This window comes from Nipponia nippon, unplaced genomic scaffold (assembly GCF_047370975.1).
Source record: "Nipponia nippon isolate SJK-2023a ecotype South Korea unplaced genomic scaffold, ASM4737097v1 scaffold_2, whole genome shotgun sequence".
Lineage (NCBI taxonomy): Eukaryota > Metazoa > Chordata > Aves > Pelecaniformes > Threskiornithidae > Nipponia > Nipponia nippon.
Window position 1 is genome coordinate 37,552,514 of NW_028262336.1, and position 17,209 is coordinate 37,569,722.

At 37.1% G+C, this 17,209-nt stretch overlaps 1 protein-coding gene across 9 annotated transcripts in view; it reads left to right on the forward strand.

Annotated features, from left to right (window-relative positions):
- Positions 1-17,209, forward strand: part of CASK (calcium/calmodulin dependent serine protein kinase) — a 234,217-nt gene that overhangs the window by 176,030 nt on the left and 40,978 nt on the right. For all 9 annotated transcript variants that reach the window (XM_087756254.1, XM_087756258.1, XM_087756261.1 and 6 more), the window contains 2 exons: positions 8,556-8,633; positions 9,955-10,035. In XM_087756254.1, the coding sequence (XP_087612380.1) occupies positions 8,556-8,633; positions 9,955-10,035 (159 nt within the window). The remainder of the gene's footprint in view (positions 1-8,555; positions 8,634-9,954; positions 10,036-17,209) is intronic.

Here is a 17,209-nt window from a genome sequence, read left to right on the forward strand (position 1 = left end):
AAAGGGCTGTCTGCTTTCTTTCCAACTGTCATGTAACCAAATTGCTACCAATAGACAAACCCTGTGAAGGCCATGAGGAGGACTTCTTTCTGCGTTCCTTTTTACCCCTTGGATTACTACACAGGCAATGCATACACAGTCCTTTGGCTGTGCACTTCTTAGGGATTGGGGGGATGTGTTTTCCCTCTGAAAGGAAGCCTATGATCATTTCAGGGTTCCACCTTAATAAAACAGATACCGCATCTGTCACCTTCTGTCCTTTAATTTATATTCATCCTCAGTAGAATGAACCTTGATCGTTTGTGCTTTACTAAGATGATGTTCTGGCAACTCAGTAGGACCACATCTGACATGCAGTGTTTATTGTCATGTATAGCACACTGAAAGGTCAAAGAATTTTATTCTAGCAGTTCTTGAAGTAGATCAGTTAATATATTTCCTCCTTCTCCCGTAGTAAGGCATTAACCAGTAAGAAACATGTAGTATCCTCTGCGTGCATCAGAAATGTGGTCATTAACAACCCGCTAACATTTATTAAACATTTTCCAGTTTGCATTTCGCTTTATTGGTATATCAGTTTTGCATGGTCAGAATTTCAGGTTTTATGTATGCAATGCAATGAAATTTGTCATTCATGCTCTCTAGAAGACAATTGTTTGCCGATCACGTGCAGTGGGAATTGAATTAATGCACAGAGAAAAATGTTTTGCCCAGTTTGGTTGGGTTTCCTCTCCTCTCTTCTTCTGCCCAAAGGTTAAGTTCTTGATTGAAAACAAAACAAGCGAAGAACCCCAAATGTGGAATGGCCCCCAAAAAATGAAGGAGCTTGGAGTAAAAGTTGAAATTCCATAGGCCTAATTGAGTTTACCTGGCACCATTTTTTCTTACTTGCTGTTGTAGGTAAAGATAAGAAAATCTGGTTTTATGTTCATTTCTGACACAGGTAGCAGCAAGTGTAACTCCGTTTTACAAGTAACACATTATGAATATGTAAGAATGCAGATGACTTTTAAAAACAAATTACAGGTGACCTACATTTTGCAGATAAAAGTTCCTCTAAAAAGTAAAATAATGTGTATTTCAGTTCTATCACATAAATAATCAAAATTTTAAAAATGAAATTTGGGGTTCTCTTTGCTACTATAAGAATTTTTTACATAAAAGATAATTTATGTCTTGCATGAATATGAATATGTAGAAAGAAATTAAGTATTTCAAATTAGCATAACCTCTGTCAGGGTTACTGAAAGTCTGAGTGCCTGAAGGAACAAGGTGCAATGATGGCAGCCGTCAGTTCTGTGGCACGACAGAAGCAAACTCTTGTCTGTTTAGAGAGAATTAATATACTGCTTCAGACTGTCTTGTTCTGTGAATACTGTGTCAGAGAATCTTCATTTTAGCTGATAAATGGCTTCCTGAAACCTTCTATTGAAGTAGTTTTGTTCGCTGTTTAATTGCACAGCGTGGCACTGTGTAAGGAACTTTAATGCAAAGGTTGATCGTACTCCTGCTCCACAATAAGTGTATCACACAGCAAAAAGCTGGAAGCTGTGGAGGACTGTAACCTGTCACAAAGTAGAGTCTTAAATATGCTTCAGACTCTCATACAGGACAGGACTGTAATGTACGCTGTGGAATTATGCTGGGAAATGAATGTCACTGATGCTAAAATGGTAACAGTGAGCTTCAGGCACAGTTCTTAACAGTGAAAAACAGAGGGTTTAAAAGAAGTTGAAGATAAAGCCCCTGCTGACTGTGACCTTGTTATTCAGCGTGTTTTCCAGTAGGATTTGTTGCCTTCAGGGATGTGTTTCCTTGAGGGCATAGAATCCCAAGGAAAGAGGCACCCGTGGGAAGGTTATAACATTTTGCATGGAAAAGGAGATGTGAAACAGAACTGGCAGAAGAAAGAATGAAGTAGTCTATCAGTTATCTAATTGGCTCTTTAATTTTAGCGCTTCTTTGATATTACTGCTCGTGAATATTATTTCATTCAGTAGGTCATGGATTTCTTTCAGACTTGCAGCACATGAAACCTCTGGGGTAAATGGAGTACCATGACAGGGAGCTGTGAAAGGTAACAGAGCAACAAGCCTATTTGTTAGTAAATGTTCCTGTGCAAGGGGCAGCACCTCCACCCAAGAATGTTTAGGTGGTGCAAAAACCTAAAAGTGATTAAAGGTAAATAAAAGTCAAATATATAAGGACATGTTTTAATTACTATTTCTAGATGTTTCAATTTGGGCATTTAATACTTGACGTTGGCAGCCCAGTATCTGTCTGAATTGTAACTGAATCCTCACAAAATGTGTATTTGTGTTGAAAGATCATGGGGTTTTATGCTCTAGGAGTTCAGTATCTCTTGTTTTAACAAAAGTTTCTCATTTGCATCACAGAAACTTACAGGTTTTGGATAGATAAAATACTTACTGGTTTCACTGTGTGATCTAACTTTCATTACATTCAAGATTAGGCCAGGCAGTGAGGCTAAATTTCTGCTAGTTGTCCTGTATCTAAATTTTTCAGTGTGCCATTGAATGGGGGTTGTGTGCGGACAGTATTCTGACTCCTCTTACAGGAAATGATTAAACAGGAATTTCTGCACATCTGAAAAACCAGTCAGAAGAGAAGAGTTTGTTGTTTTGTCTCGCCTGCCTGGTTGTGGATTAGGCTTTGGACTGCCTGCTTTTAAATATCAGAAGAAGTTCCCTTTATACAGGCAGAAGACAAAAAGTCTCGATTCCTATGAAGAAAGCTGGTTAACTGATAGTGACACTACTTGACATGTTGTGGGTATTCTTTTCATAGCATTTGTATTCTAGCATGCAAAATTTAAAGTAAAACTTGTCTTTTTGAGAAGCAGTACTATTCTGTTAATTAGCTATACTGTCAATTTATGTTTGTTATATCAAGTTTTGTTAATGTATCGGTTGTGATTGTTAAGCTTTTCTAGAGCAAGCTCTTAATTTTGATTTTCTGTGTAGCAAATGCAGAAGAACTGGTGCCGAGGAGTGAGACTGAGATACAAAGTATTCAAAAGTCTGGAAATTTTTACAACAATTTTTTTTAATTATTAGAAATTTTTAATTGTTTTGTTTATGCTTATTGCTGAGGGCAGTTGTTGGAGGTTGGGCTACTGGGGGAAGGGGCAGAGTTATTTGCTATCAGTTCAAAATATAGCATCCCAGCAAAAAGAAAGCCCATCATTAGGGCACATACAGATTTTGCCCTGCTGAAAGTCTGTTGGTATTACATAGAAAAGCATTCTGCTGAGGACAGTGAAGAATGAACCAGTTAATTCTGTTCCACAAGAAGCCACCTTTGGTTTGGTCCCTGAAGGACTTAGGGTAGCAGGGCTGCTGAAAGACAACCGCATTGTAACCAGGCTGGTTTTCTGTGATTAAAATTGTGTAGCTAACTGCACATAGTAATGTGTTCTGTACCACAGGAGTATATAAAGCCTGGCTGTAATTGTCATTAATGTTTACTTTAAGCTATGTTATGTGCGAACAGGTTTCATTCAGAGTTTTCTTAAACATTTTGTAAAACCTTGGTGTAAAGGTGTGTTGGATTCTTATGTCCAAGGGAACAAATGTTCTTGTTAATGTGTATAAATGAAACCTCTAAATTCATATGCTTTCAGAGACAAATTATGGAGCTGTAAATTCCTTCTTCTAAATTGCTTCTACTATAGCTATTATTGAAGTGCAAAAATATTTGAAAAGTATTCCAAAATAGTCTTTTTGCAAAGATTGCAAAGAATGTAGGACTGTTTCACTAGTTCTGGTGCATTAATGCATACTATAAGCTTTGCTCCTCTTACCAGCTTCTGTTGTGTTCTGGCGGAAAGCTTCTAATCATCTTCTGTAACCAGTAAAGACTGGTTGTTAGAGTTAATGTGGTTTTTTGAAATAAGCTTAATAACACAATGCTAAAAAATTCTGTCCAGACTGAACACACAGTTACTAAAATTGGAAATTAGAGATACAAAATAATATCCTGGATTCATCCTTATGCTTATATAAGTATATACCAAACAAGAGACACTTTATAACCAGACTTTTTTTTAACATCCAAAAAAATTCTGTGACAGCATTCTTGAAATGGTATATTGAAAAAAATAAAATATAAGACAAGTACTAAGAGGTACTAATACTTCCTTTGTTTCTGGGTTTACTAATTATTATTTGACATGTTTTTAAACATATGTATCTTGGTTGTATGTTCTTATATTCGCTTTGCTACATAAACAGTTAATGTAGAAATAGTACTTCTGATACGATCTTGTACGTAATATTATTTTAATTTCTCCTAACGGTGCATTAGAAATACATAATGACATGTGAACCTGAACAAGAGAAATGGTTCATGGGGTATTGCTGTGTACGTATGTATACATTTGAAAACAGCTTTGTCATTTTACTGTCTTCAGTGTGTAATAATTGCATTTATCTTGTGTATTGTAATTTGTGCCACTACTCTCCAAAATAATTTAGTGTTATAATGCATTATGCCAGAGAGAAATTGCATGGCCTGAACAAAAGGTTGTCCAGATGAGATGTGAAAACAGACACGGAGACAGTTTGGTAACAATACTGATTGTCTCCACTAGAAAATTTTTCTGTTGCTAACATGAAATGTCAGTAATAAGTACAGCTGTTTTGTTGTTAAAAAGGGATTAAAACGAGTTTTAGGTCAAGACAATGTTCACCGCCATTTCAAGAACCACAATTAAAACCTAAGAATTTGTGGCCCATCTATAAAAAGACGAAGAAACCTTGAAAGCCACGGTCAGCTCCTGTTTTAAAAGTAATTCAGAGCACAGAGATAGTAACAACTAGCTGAGTATCTACGGTGTGTTTAAAACAATACTGTACAGGAATTGACAAACTACATTTTTCTTTATGTGATTTGGATATTCTCATGTGGAAATCTTTGACTTCACATACAAAAGTAAATCTTTCACTGCTGCTGTTGGGTCCCTTTAGGATAATTCATAAAACACCAGTTTTATTGATAGAGATAACATTTTCCAACAAATTACAAAATAAATTATTTACACTGAAATTTTAAAGCTTAATCTGTTGTTTATGGAATATGTGGCCAGGAGAAGCAATTTTAATTATGTAGCCTGGTCCCCTTGTAAGCTAAAAGTCCATGAGCTAACTTGAATTAGAGTATACCATTCCAAAAATGCGTTCCTGATTTTTAAAAATTCTCAAGAGATTAAATCAAGTACACCTTTAATTATCCGCTATGTTGATATTTCTGCTTTAATTCTACTCTGAATTTGTCCTGACTACTGCCTTTTAGTCAGGTCATGTGATAGTTCGGTCATTTAAACTGAATTCCCTTATATTATCAAACTTCTGTCTTCTTTAAGCATCTTATAGTATACTAGGGGGAGCAATGATTGATCTTTTTGGAAAGCTTTTTCTGAGCACTCTCTGCCTCTTGACATCTTTCCTGTATTTTGAATGTAGAACCGCACAGTGGTCTATTGCGAGCACGCCACAAACACATATGACAAGCTTATTGATATTTTCATTATGGTATGGCATTTGGCTGTAGTCTTCCCTGGGAGAAACTCGTACATAGCTGACTTTATGCTTTCTGGTTGCCTGAGATTCCCCCTTCCCCCTGCCAAGATAGTTCCTCCTCTTTTAAGTATTACTTGTATTCTTTGTTCTTAGATATGTGATCTTTTATTTGGGCAGAAAATACGCTTTTCTTTTTCCTTGCATGCAGAGGTTAAAGTGATGGTAACACAGAAAGTGTATTTCTTTTTTTCTTAAATCAGTATACCTTCATGAAATGTCCCTGGTATTAATTAGGAATTTACCATTTAAAAATATATTTGGTTGGAGAGGTTCAAGTTTCTTTTTAGATTTATTATGGGTTTTGCTTGCTTCTTGCTTTTTATAGTTAAGGTTGAATAGAATTTTAGAGAAAAACACATTATAATCATGGTAAAAATGTAATGTGGTATAGGCTGTTTGCATAGTGTTTCCATTAGACACTGGAATGAGTGCCTTCCACTGTAATGAGCTTTGGAGGCAGAGTACCCAAGAAGATTCGCTAGAAGAGATCTGCTCGTGCTAGGGAAGCTACCGAAAACAGAGCCATTCTCTAGTTGAGGCTGTCTTCTGCTCCCAGAAACAATGAATGGATCCCATGGCTTGGGTAATATATATAGGCTTTAAGCCTTAATGCAAATATGAAGGTTTTCTTTTAAGTACTGTCAGAGTCCCTCCTAATAGTTTGGTGCCTTGGAACCAAATCTCAGTAAGTAGCACTCCTGGAAGATGAAATTTAAGTGCCGTGCCTCAGCATGAAGGCGCCACAGAAAAATAAATGCACCCTTGTTTAGTCTGAACTTTGCCTTGATTTTTTTCTAAACATTCTTAGAGGCACTTTGCTTCCTACTTTCCTTTTTGCCTCCATCCTAGTCTCAGAAGATAACTTATCCTCTCCCATGATAGTGAGAAAAAATTGTTTCTGTAAACTAACGGTTGTTTTGGATCACAATAACATAGCGACTTGAGTGAAATCAGCAACTTCAGCAACTTAGCTTTTAAAGAATTGCTAGAAATAACTAATAAAAATATTCTTATGCTAACTTTTCTGTAATTTCATTAATCTTAAACAGGATGTGTGTGTGACTCTCTTGGAAAAATACATTTAATAATATTCATGTTGAGTATCATGCATTTTCAACAGCTCCTACTGTGCTTTACTTGGTACACAGTGCTTGATGCAGTTTCTTAGCAGGTGTATAAATGTGATACTTAATAATTTGGGATTGCTGGAGTCTGGGTAGGTTTTGTTTACTTATTTAAGAAAAGGTAAAAACAAATAATTGTATATGCAACTGAAGTGTCTCCTGGACTATAAGCTAGCAGAAAGCTTTTATTTTAAAAACTGCAACAGTGGTCAAGGCTGCTTAAACTGTTGAGTGAGTATAGCAGTGTTTTGGCAGCACAAGGTGAAGTTGTTGGATGTGGAAGAAACTGATTTAGCTTGACTTTTCTACTTTTCATTCCCGAAGACAGCAGTATAACTGTCCTGCAAGCAATGTTTTCTGGAAGTTACACTGTCTCCTCTTTTTGTATTTATTTGTGTATGGACTTGAAATGTTCAACATGTGCATTAGGTTGTTAAGGAACACAAGGAAAATGATGATGATATTGGATTGCATTTGTTGCAATTTGCATCTCTTCTAAAACAGAATGGTATTTTGTGTGAGAAAGAGAAGAGGGCACTTCTGTAGCTTGACAAGATTCCCTTTTTCAAACATCCGAGGCTGTCCTCAGCCAAACGATGGAGCTGTAAGCTTCTCAGAGGAAGCTCCTGAGAACTCCTTGCTGAGCAGCTTAAATGGGGCGTTCTTATCAACTCATCCTTTACAGTGTTAGCATTTGCTGAAGTTGTTAGAGTCCCTTGTGTATTTTGAATGTTTGTTTACATACACTATTTTGAATTTCAGTTGAATTTTGAGTATTTCCAAAGTTGAGAGATTCCACAATTTCCCTGGGCAACTTGTTGCAGTGTTTCACCACCCTCACTGTGATAAAAATTTCTCTAATATCCTAAAAATAGCTATTTGTATTGTTTCTCTGTCTTATATTTTAAAGCAGTCTAGCATAAATAGGAATTAATTACAGGCATGACCATCTTCATATTGTTCAAAATGTAATACAAAAGTTTTTTATTTGAAAACAGTACTTATTACAGTGCCTTTTTATTCTTAAGTGTGCATTTATTTCTTTAAAACATGCACAATATTTTAGGTTTGTATGAAAGAGAGCCTGTAATGTCTATCTCTAATTTGAAATTGAAGATAGATCTCTCTCCTGTTCTGTTTTGCATAGTTGAGGGGGTTTTAAAAGTTGGTTGTTGGTTTGTTTGGTTTTTCTTAAATAATTAACCTGGAAGGTTTACGATTTCCTATTTAAATAAATTTACATTCTTCTGTCCAATAGAAAATCCTAGTAGAATAAGGGTACTCTCTTTTTTTGTGACCCTCTTTGTTGGAAAGATTTGTTTTTCTCTTCTCCAAAGACTTAGGCTTTTGTAGCTTTCTATCTGCAAAAGCATTTTCCCGTATTCTGAGGTTTATTTAAATTACTGTTTGGAATGTTTGATGATTAATTTATTGAAAAATATGGGATATGCAGATCAATTTGATTTTTACAGCAGAATGTATCGTTTACAGCATTTATTCAAGATTCATAGGATCACTTCTATTCTAGAAGAATATAGTTTCTGTAAATCTGTGGAAAAAGCATGGGAGGTTTGCAGAATCCCTTAACCTCTTGAACTTTCCCATGTCATCCTATGAACTCTGAATCTATGGCACTGTTCAAATCAGGAAATGTTTAAAAATGAAAAGCCAAAACCCTAAGCTGCTAGATTTTGTATACAAAACATCTGTGGGACTTGCAGTTTAACAGTCGTCTTGATCATGGTAACATAAGCAGGCTATTGTCAGTGCTCATCATTACTTTATATAAAGTAGCATATGATTTCAGTAGTTTGTTTTCTTGTTATTTCAGCTTTATGACAAAATAAACACAAAATCTTCACCACAAATCAGGAATCCTCCAAGTGATGCTGTACAGAGAGCCAAAGAGGTAATGGCTTTAAAATATATTTTTTACTTTGAAAGCTTGGTTGTATTTAAAGTGGAACCTTTTTTTTCTTCATTAAGATACTGATATGTATTCTGGTTCATAATCTGAATTATTTCTGGAATTCTGCCACTGCTTACTTAAGTTACATAACATGTTGCATAAACTTGCAGAATTCCATTATGTCTGTAAGGGTTATCTATACTACTCAGTTTCATCATTTAACTTTTGCTGCACCAATAGCGGTCTTAAAAGGAATACTCCTGCTGGGTAAATGCAATATCTTTCATGTTCAGTTTATATATTACTTAGTCACAAAGAAAAGATATGTTTCTAGGTGTCAGCTTTTTAAATCAAAAAAACAAGTCTATCATAGATAGTTCTAAGAGCAGACCTAGAAATGCAATGAAGGTGGCCCATTAAGATGAAAGATAAATAGACACAGATGTTCTTAATTCTTATACCTAACAAATAGTATTTTATTTGTTTATTTATTGCAAGTAGTAAAAAAATACAGTTGTATTATATATTATCAGTAAAAATAAGTACAGTTTTCGGGGGTAATGTCATTGGAAAACACTGTTTATAGTGCTATTAAAACAGAATGAACAGGAAGACTAAAACACTGTGTAATAACTGCAGTAACACTGATAGGCACCCCAAAGTCCTATTCTGCAAAATTTGCTGGCAGTTAATCCTGGGAGGTGCTTCCCGAAACAAAATACTCTGCTTTCGTTGTCCAAGTAGTTTCATGTGGAAAATAAAGGTGCAAGTTTCAGGTTGCAGGCAAATGTCTCCTGCCTCCTCCTTCCCCCAATGATAAGCTGAAGCATGGCTCAGATTTTATAAAATCTGGAGCTTGGAGGTGGGGTAGCAGATGGACCACCTACACTTGATGTCTTTAACAATTTAATTTGTGGAGAGAAGGCTTTATGAGTATTTTTAATTCTGCTTTTAAACTGATTGTTTTAATAAGTTGAGACCATGTGTGAAAGTAGCAATTGGTGGTGGTGTCACCCATAAGTTAGCACTTCATTTTTGTCTCCATATATTTAGCTGTTGGAGGAATACTGTCAATTGAAAAAAGAGCAACTGTTTCCTTCAAATTTCTGCTTTAATCTCTCTCAGAAAGAAAATTGCAATGAGGTATTTTATTCTCTTGGGGGTGGGGGGCACATTCTCCTAAGCCCTTTCCTGTCAAAAACATTCTTTTGTATAATCATTTGGAGATATTCTGACTGACCAGAGAGGGTTTTCATTTCTTTGATTAATAGCTTTATTTAAAAAACAGTTACTATGGGCATTTCTCCTACTTGTTTTGCAGGTATTGGAAGAAATTTCATGTTACCCAGAGAACAATGATGCAAAGGAGCTAAAGCGTATTTTAACACAACCTCATTTCATGGTAAGCAAATGCTACTCTTGTAGAGGGTTTTTTTGTTGTTTTTTTTTTTTTAATATTCTTTATATTAGAAAACATAAGTTCAGTAAGTTCTCCCTAAAATCTGCAGGTGATGAAACTGCATACAATACAATATACGTATTAATAAATATTTCTCATCTGCTGGTCTGGCAAAATAGTTTCTATTACTACTGCTATTGGTCCCCACTACTGTGCTGAAAACTGTCAGCAGTTTGGAGTAATCTAATTATGGAGCAGTTTCACTGTCTTTGGGAAGAGCTGCATTGCACATAGAAAGAAGAAAGAATCCTTTTGGATGTTCATAGGTAGAGCTGGGCTCCTCCTTTTTCTTTTTCCCAAGGTCTTCTTAGGATAAAGCTATGTGAAGTCATTGCAAAATAAGTGTTTATTTAACATCATTTTACACTAAATCAATAGCTTGTACAATCTAGTGAATTTGTGTTACATATCAACTCCTACTGTGTCTGTTTCACAAACTTGATTTTGGGCAGTAATTGTCCTAAGTTCAGGGATGAGACTGCTTAATAACTTGTTCCAGTTACTGAAGTCCAGTCTTTTGACACTACTTGAAGCATTTCTTTTGTTTGTGCTGTGGATGAAGTTCATAAGTTAAGAAATAAAAGTGTTTGCTTAAATCTTCTATGCACTATTGTCAGTTTAAAATTATGAATTTGACTTTCCCTAACACAAGGATTATATGCAGGGGGCTTTGTGGAATTTGCTCACCTGAAAGCTGAATTACTGTAAGTCTGAAGGATAAGCCTAATTTCCAGGAAAGAGTGAGCTGAAACCAACCTCATATTCAGGTATAAGATGAAATCTGGATAGCTGCATGTCCCAGTGTGTTCTTTTGATGGCCACTGTAGCTTTGGGTGCATTTATTTTAGTACTTTAAATCAGATCAGGAATGTGTTTTTTGAAGTGAATCTCCTGATTGTCCCCTTACAATGCTTTGGCTTGTATCATGTCAGAGTCTCAAAGCATGCAAACTAGACTCCTTTCAGATAAAATTAAACTCAAAGATGTACACCAGAAGCTCAGCCAGTGTAATCCAGCAGCTGATGGACATTCAGTCCACAGGGCAAGATGGAAGCTGGTCAGAAGTAAAAACTCCTGCAATGCGTTCAGTGTGTACATCAGGTCCTCACTAACCTAATTGTTTTACTTGTCGATCCATTCCTATTTCATTGCACTAATTGCTAATGCAGACATTGGCTTTTTATGTTGTACTCAGCAGCACACTGATATGTCATTGCCTGGAGATGATACCTGTCCTGAAGTCTGTAACAAATCTGATTCAACATTTAACAGGAATACTTGCTTGAAATAGAACATAAAATAAGGTGGAATGGTACTCAGCCATATCGTAAGAAAAAAAAATAAAAGGAAAAAACCCACGAACAATACCCTCTGGTACTCAGCTTCTTTATTTGGAATCTGACAGGTTCACTTGATTTACCTTTTTTGTGTAATTACCACACAGTATTGCAAAAACATAAGGCACTGTGGAGAAAGCATTTTTTAAGTATAAGTTCTTTTCAGAGTAGGCATCAATAAAAATTATTGTGGCATGTAAAAATTTAGCATATCAAATCAAGCAACAGGAAAAGTGAGTTGGAAATCATCTTTTATAGGTATCTCTATTTCCTTATAAATTTAAAACCATCTGTCAGAATTCTTTTGCTGCAATTCTATAAAAGGTATTTTGTAGTAAGGAATAAGCCGCAATTCCATAACAAGTATTTTTGATGAGGAGTAATTTCAGTAAGTTAGTCTATGGCATCCCAAGCTAAATTGCTAGTTGATGGAGTCCCATCCCTCCTCCCCGTGTTTCATCCTCTCCCTTGCAGTTGTTCTGACAGTCATCTGAAAACAAAACGATCAGTTTAATAAAAAGAATTAGGGACAACTGGAATACTGCCAGAGCCAGAATGAGCAAGGGGACGGAAACACACAGTCCGGGATAGGGAGGAATGGCACAAACATGTAAAGCAGCAGTTTAAATCAGCATATGTTGCAGTGGAACCATACCTTTAGGGTGCAGATACCGAAGAGTCTCCAGATGACAGAGCCAATCCCATCATTCCCACTCCTGCTCCCAGACACACCTTTTATAAGGTAGTAGACCTTACAAAATTATTCTTATGTATGTGGCATTCTGCCAAACTTTCCTTCAGAGCCAAAGCCTTTAACATAGATACTCTTAGGAAAGCAAATAATTGTATAAAGCAATATTGCCAGCCTACACTCAGTGTGTTTACCAAGCATTGTACAGAGCAATACTCTGGTTAGTAAGTTGCTGAGCTCTGATGCACAGAGACTGAAGCAATAAGGTATAATAAGTAGGATCATGTGCATTAACACCTGTATGATAACAGAGTATTTTACTATTATTTATTTTATTATCTAATCAGAAGACAAAGGAGTATAGTCTGTCTCATTTACTTAAATACAGTGTTAGTGGTTTAGACTATGTATAGACCTTTACAGAACCGAAGCCAATAAAGTATGTGTTTATAAGTGCTCTTAACTGGGACTGAGATCTTGGAGTTCAATGTTTTTTGTTGTTTTAGTTTTGTTTTACTCTTGTGTGCCTTATGGGTACAGGAATAAATTATAAATTTAGTCTGTACATGCTTAACATTTTAATTTAAAGAAATGTATGTGAATTTTGCATAAAGGTCTTTCAGTAGATAATTAATTTAAGAATTCTTTAAAAGATTATAAAGTACCTCATTTGTGGTGTACAAATTTCAAGGAGCTTTTATTCCATTACACAGCTTTGAGTAGTTTTTCAAATGCGCCAGTTTTATCTGTAAAAGGTTCTATTATATATGTTTAGTATGTGGCAGCAATTGAAATGTTTACTGTACTAGAAGACTTTTACTTAATTACATATTGAAGTTTTATCCATCATCCTGTGCCTTCCTATGCTGTTCTTTGCAGACAATGATCCTGCGACGTAGAAAGCAGTTGTTCTCACTAAACTTATTTTCAGCTGGATTATCATGTTCTGCAAAGGAAAAAGAGACGGGAAAAAAAATCTAAATTATCAAAATTAACAGAAATGCATGAAAACAAGTATCTCTAAAGTCCAATAGCAGTCTTTATATTAAATGTTTTCAATATTTAAATTGAGCTTGCTGTACTTTGGTGTTTCTGCATTTGTGTTAATTTTTGTTAACACATTCAGAAGTCAACTAGTGTAATTATGAACCTTTAAAAATGTTCAAATTACCATATTTTAATCTCCTACAAGGTGTATATTATTGCTAAAAATATAGTATAAAGCAAGGCAAGTATTTGATGTGAAACAAATGTAAGGGACTGAATTACATAAGAAATGTAATATTAAAGCGTGGAGAGTACAACAGATACAGGCAGGTGCATGAAGTTGAGTAAGTAGCTTTGAGTAGATTGAGGTGAAGGAAGCACAGAGGATCATCCTACTCTGTTAAAGAGTGCTTGTGCACAAAGCCAAGACCACACACACTCCTAGAATGGATGTTTTTTGTAAACAGCCAGAGCTAAGGCATGACTGCACATAGAATCATAGAATACCACGTTGGAAGGGACCTCAAGGATCATCTGGTCCAACCTTTCAAGCACGATCTAGATGAGATGGCCCAGCACCATGTCCAGCTGAGTCTTAAACATGTTCAGCATAGCGGAGTCAACCACTTCCCTGGGGAGATTATTCCAATGATTGACTGTTCTCATTGTGAAAAATCTACCTCTCGTGTCTGATCGGAATCTCCCTGGGAGTAACTTGTACCCATTACCCCTTGTCCTCACCATGTGACTCCTTGTGAAAAGGGAGTCTCCATCTTTTTTGTAGCTCCCCTTGAAGTACTGGTACATGGTGATGAGATCACCTCTAAGCCTCCTTTTCTCAAGGCTGAACAAACCCAGCTCTCTCAGCCTATCCTCATACGGCAGGCTTCCCAGACCCTTGATCATCTTGGTGGCCCTTCTCTGGACCTCCTCCAGCCTGTCCACGTCTTTTTTGTGTAACGGCGGCCAGAACTGTATACAGTGTTTCAGGTGTGGCCTGACAAGTGCGGAGTAGAGTGGGATAATGACTTCTTTATCTCTGCTGGGGATGCCCTTTTTGATGCAACCCAGCATCCTATTGGCCTTGGCTGCAGCAGCACACTGTTCACTCATGTTGAGCTTCCTGTCCACCAGGACCCCCGGGTCCCTTTCCACGGAGCTGCTCTCTAGCCAGGTGGATCCCAATCTGAGCTGCTCTCCTGGATTATGTTTTCCCAGGTGCAAGACCTTACACTTGTCTTTGTTAAACTTCATAAGGTTCTTGTTAGCCCACTCTTCCAGTCTATCCAGATCTTCCTGCAGGGTGACTCTCCCTTCCAGAGTGTGTACTTCCCCACTCAATTTGGTGTCATCTGCAAACTTCATCAGGCTACACTTGATTCCGTTATCCAGATCACTTATGAAGATATTGAATAGCGTTGGGCCCAATATCCATCCCTGGGGGACCCCACTTGTGATGGGTTGCCAGTTTGAAAAAGAGCCATTTACCACCATCCTTTGGGTGCAGCTCGTCAGCCAATTCCTCACCCACTGCACAGACCACTTATCCAGGCCATAACACATCAGTTTCTCCAGGAGGAGGTGGTGGGGAACCATATCGAAGGCCTTGGAGAAGTCTAAATAAACAACGTCAACCGCTTGCCCCATGTCAGCCGAGCAGGTCACTTTATCATAGAAGGCCACCAGATTTGTCAGGCACGATCTGCCTTTTATGAAGCCATGTTGGCTTTTCCCAGTCACGTGCTTCATTTGACTCGTCATGGCCCCCAGGAGGATCCGTTCCATGACTTTCCTGGGGAATTGAAGTAAGACTGATGGGCCTATAATTACTTGGATCCTCCCTTGAGCCCTTCTTGTAGATAGGGGTGACATTTGCCTTCCTCCAGTCGTCTGGGACATCCCCCGATCTCCACGATTTCTTGAAGATTATAGAGAGTGGCCCCGCAATGACATCAGCCAGCTCTCTCAACGCCCTCAGGTGGATGGCGTCAGGGCCCATCAATTTGTAGGGGTCATGCTTCTGTAATAATTCACATACTAACTCCTTCTTCACTGATGGTGGGTCTATGTTTGGATCCTCCTGGATTTTTGTTCCCAGCGCCTGGGATCCAACAGTATTGGCAAAGACAGAGGTGAAGAAAGTGTTGAGAACCTCTGCCTTTTCAGCATTGTTGGTGACTGATTCACGTCTACGGTTTAACAATGGGCCTATGTTTTCCTTCTGTTTCTGCTTGCAACTTACATACCAGAAGAACCCTTTCTTGTTATTTTTGACGTCTCTGGCCAGTTCCAATTCAAGTTGAGCTTTTGCCTTTCTAACTGCATCTCTGCACACTCTGGCAATGCCTTTGTAGTTCTCAGTGGACAATCTTCCACTTCTCCCTCTCTGATATGCATCTCTCTTGGTTTTAAGCAGACCCAGGAGCTCGTGGTTGAGCCAAGGAGGCCTCTTGCTCCACTTACTTACTTTTCTTTTACAGGGGATAAACTGGTTTTGTGCTTCCAAGAGAGCATTCTTGAAGAACTCCCAGCACTCACTGGCTCCTTTATCCTCCATGGAAGCTTCCCACAGAATCCCTCCCAACTGAGCTCTGAGTGAGCTGAAGTTTGCTCTTCTAAAATCTAGAACCCTTGTCTTGGTGCTAACCTTCAGCATGCTCATGGATGCTCTTGTCTTATTTGGGACAACTGCAAACAGTTTCCAGATACTAGAATAAGAATTAAGCTAAACCCCTAAACCTATATAGGAGTATTCACATGTAAGTTTACACCCAATTAAATAAATCAAATTAAGAATTGATTTAATTAAAGTGGTTTAACTTACATGTATGGTCCAGATGTCTAAATATAAAATGATGCTTCAGTAGTACAGACTAATGCAGAGGAATTGTTGCAAGTTTCAGCTTAGTGGTTGACAAAATAAGATAAAAACCAGAAAACGCAGATACAGTTTAGTATTTAACTAAAAATAATATTTGTGTAGGTGGGCTTGAAACACTAGAAAAAGAAGAGAGACTATGGGCAGAGCATTGCTGGTTTAGGGAATTCCATTCCATTGTTATAATGCTGAATTCCCAACTACAGTTTGAAACTGATTCGAGGAAAGGGAACATAAAATGTTTATGAAGTTATGTTCTATAACATGGTGCCCTTTAGAAGTGCTAGCTTGGGAACAAATTTAGGATTTTGTAGAGGTCTTGAAAATCCTATTTCTGCCTTGGATTCCACTTTAGAAATAAATTTTCTAGGGATGTTTTTTTATCACTTTTTTGCCTTAACTTAAAAGTTCTGCTTAAACATTGTAATTGAAGACTAAGACATTGCAGAGGCAGATTTCTCTGCCAAAACAAATTCTAGATGGTCAGTCTCAAGCCTTGCAAAATTGATGCGTTTTGCAAGTTAAGAGCTATGAGCATTGAAATGAAAATTAACAAGATGTTAACTATAATAGAGATTGACCTAACTGTGGTCATGGCTGGTATCTCTACTTTTGTAAGAACTAGGCTTGATTTATCAATCCTTGTCTGAGAAACCATTTGGGTATAGAGGCAGGATCTCTCTCTGGTCCTTGATGAGTTAGTATAGGAGTAGAACTAGCATGTTCACATATAAATCATGTTTAGTTTTTGGACAGAAGCAAGCTAGCTATAATATACTCATTATTAAGAGCTGAATGCAAATGTGAAATGGATGTGATATGGGACTCTTAAAGATATCCTGGAGAACAGTGGAATGTCATACCATGAGAAAGCCTGGTACTATTGAATACTGCTTTGCAAATGTTCACAGTTTGTCCAACCTGTATCTCATAATACTGTGTTACACTTTTTACAGTTATACAGGCATCATGTCTTTGCCCTAGCTTAGAGTTCTTACACAGTCAGTTGTTCTGCTTATCAAAGATATTTAAATACATTTCATCAATTACGTGTTTTACCGTTCTTTGCATCAAGAAACTGAATAAAACTATAGTAGAGAATCAGGTTTACTCATGCAGATTTTAAAAGCTAGGTATGTGTGTATGCGTTTACAGTCTGCTGAAGTTTATCATCTTAGACTTCTTTAAGGGAGAAGTTCCTGTAGAGAAACTGAGGCACAAATA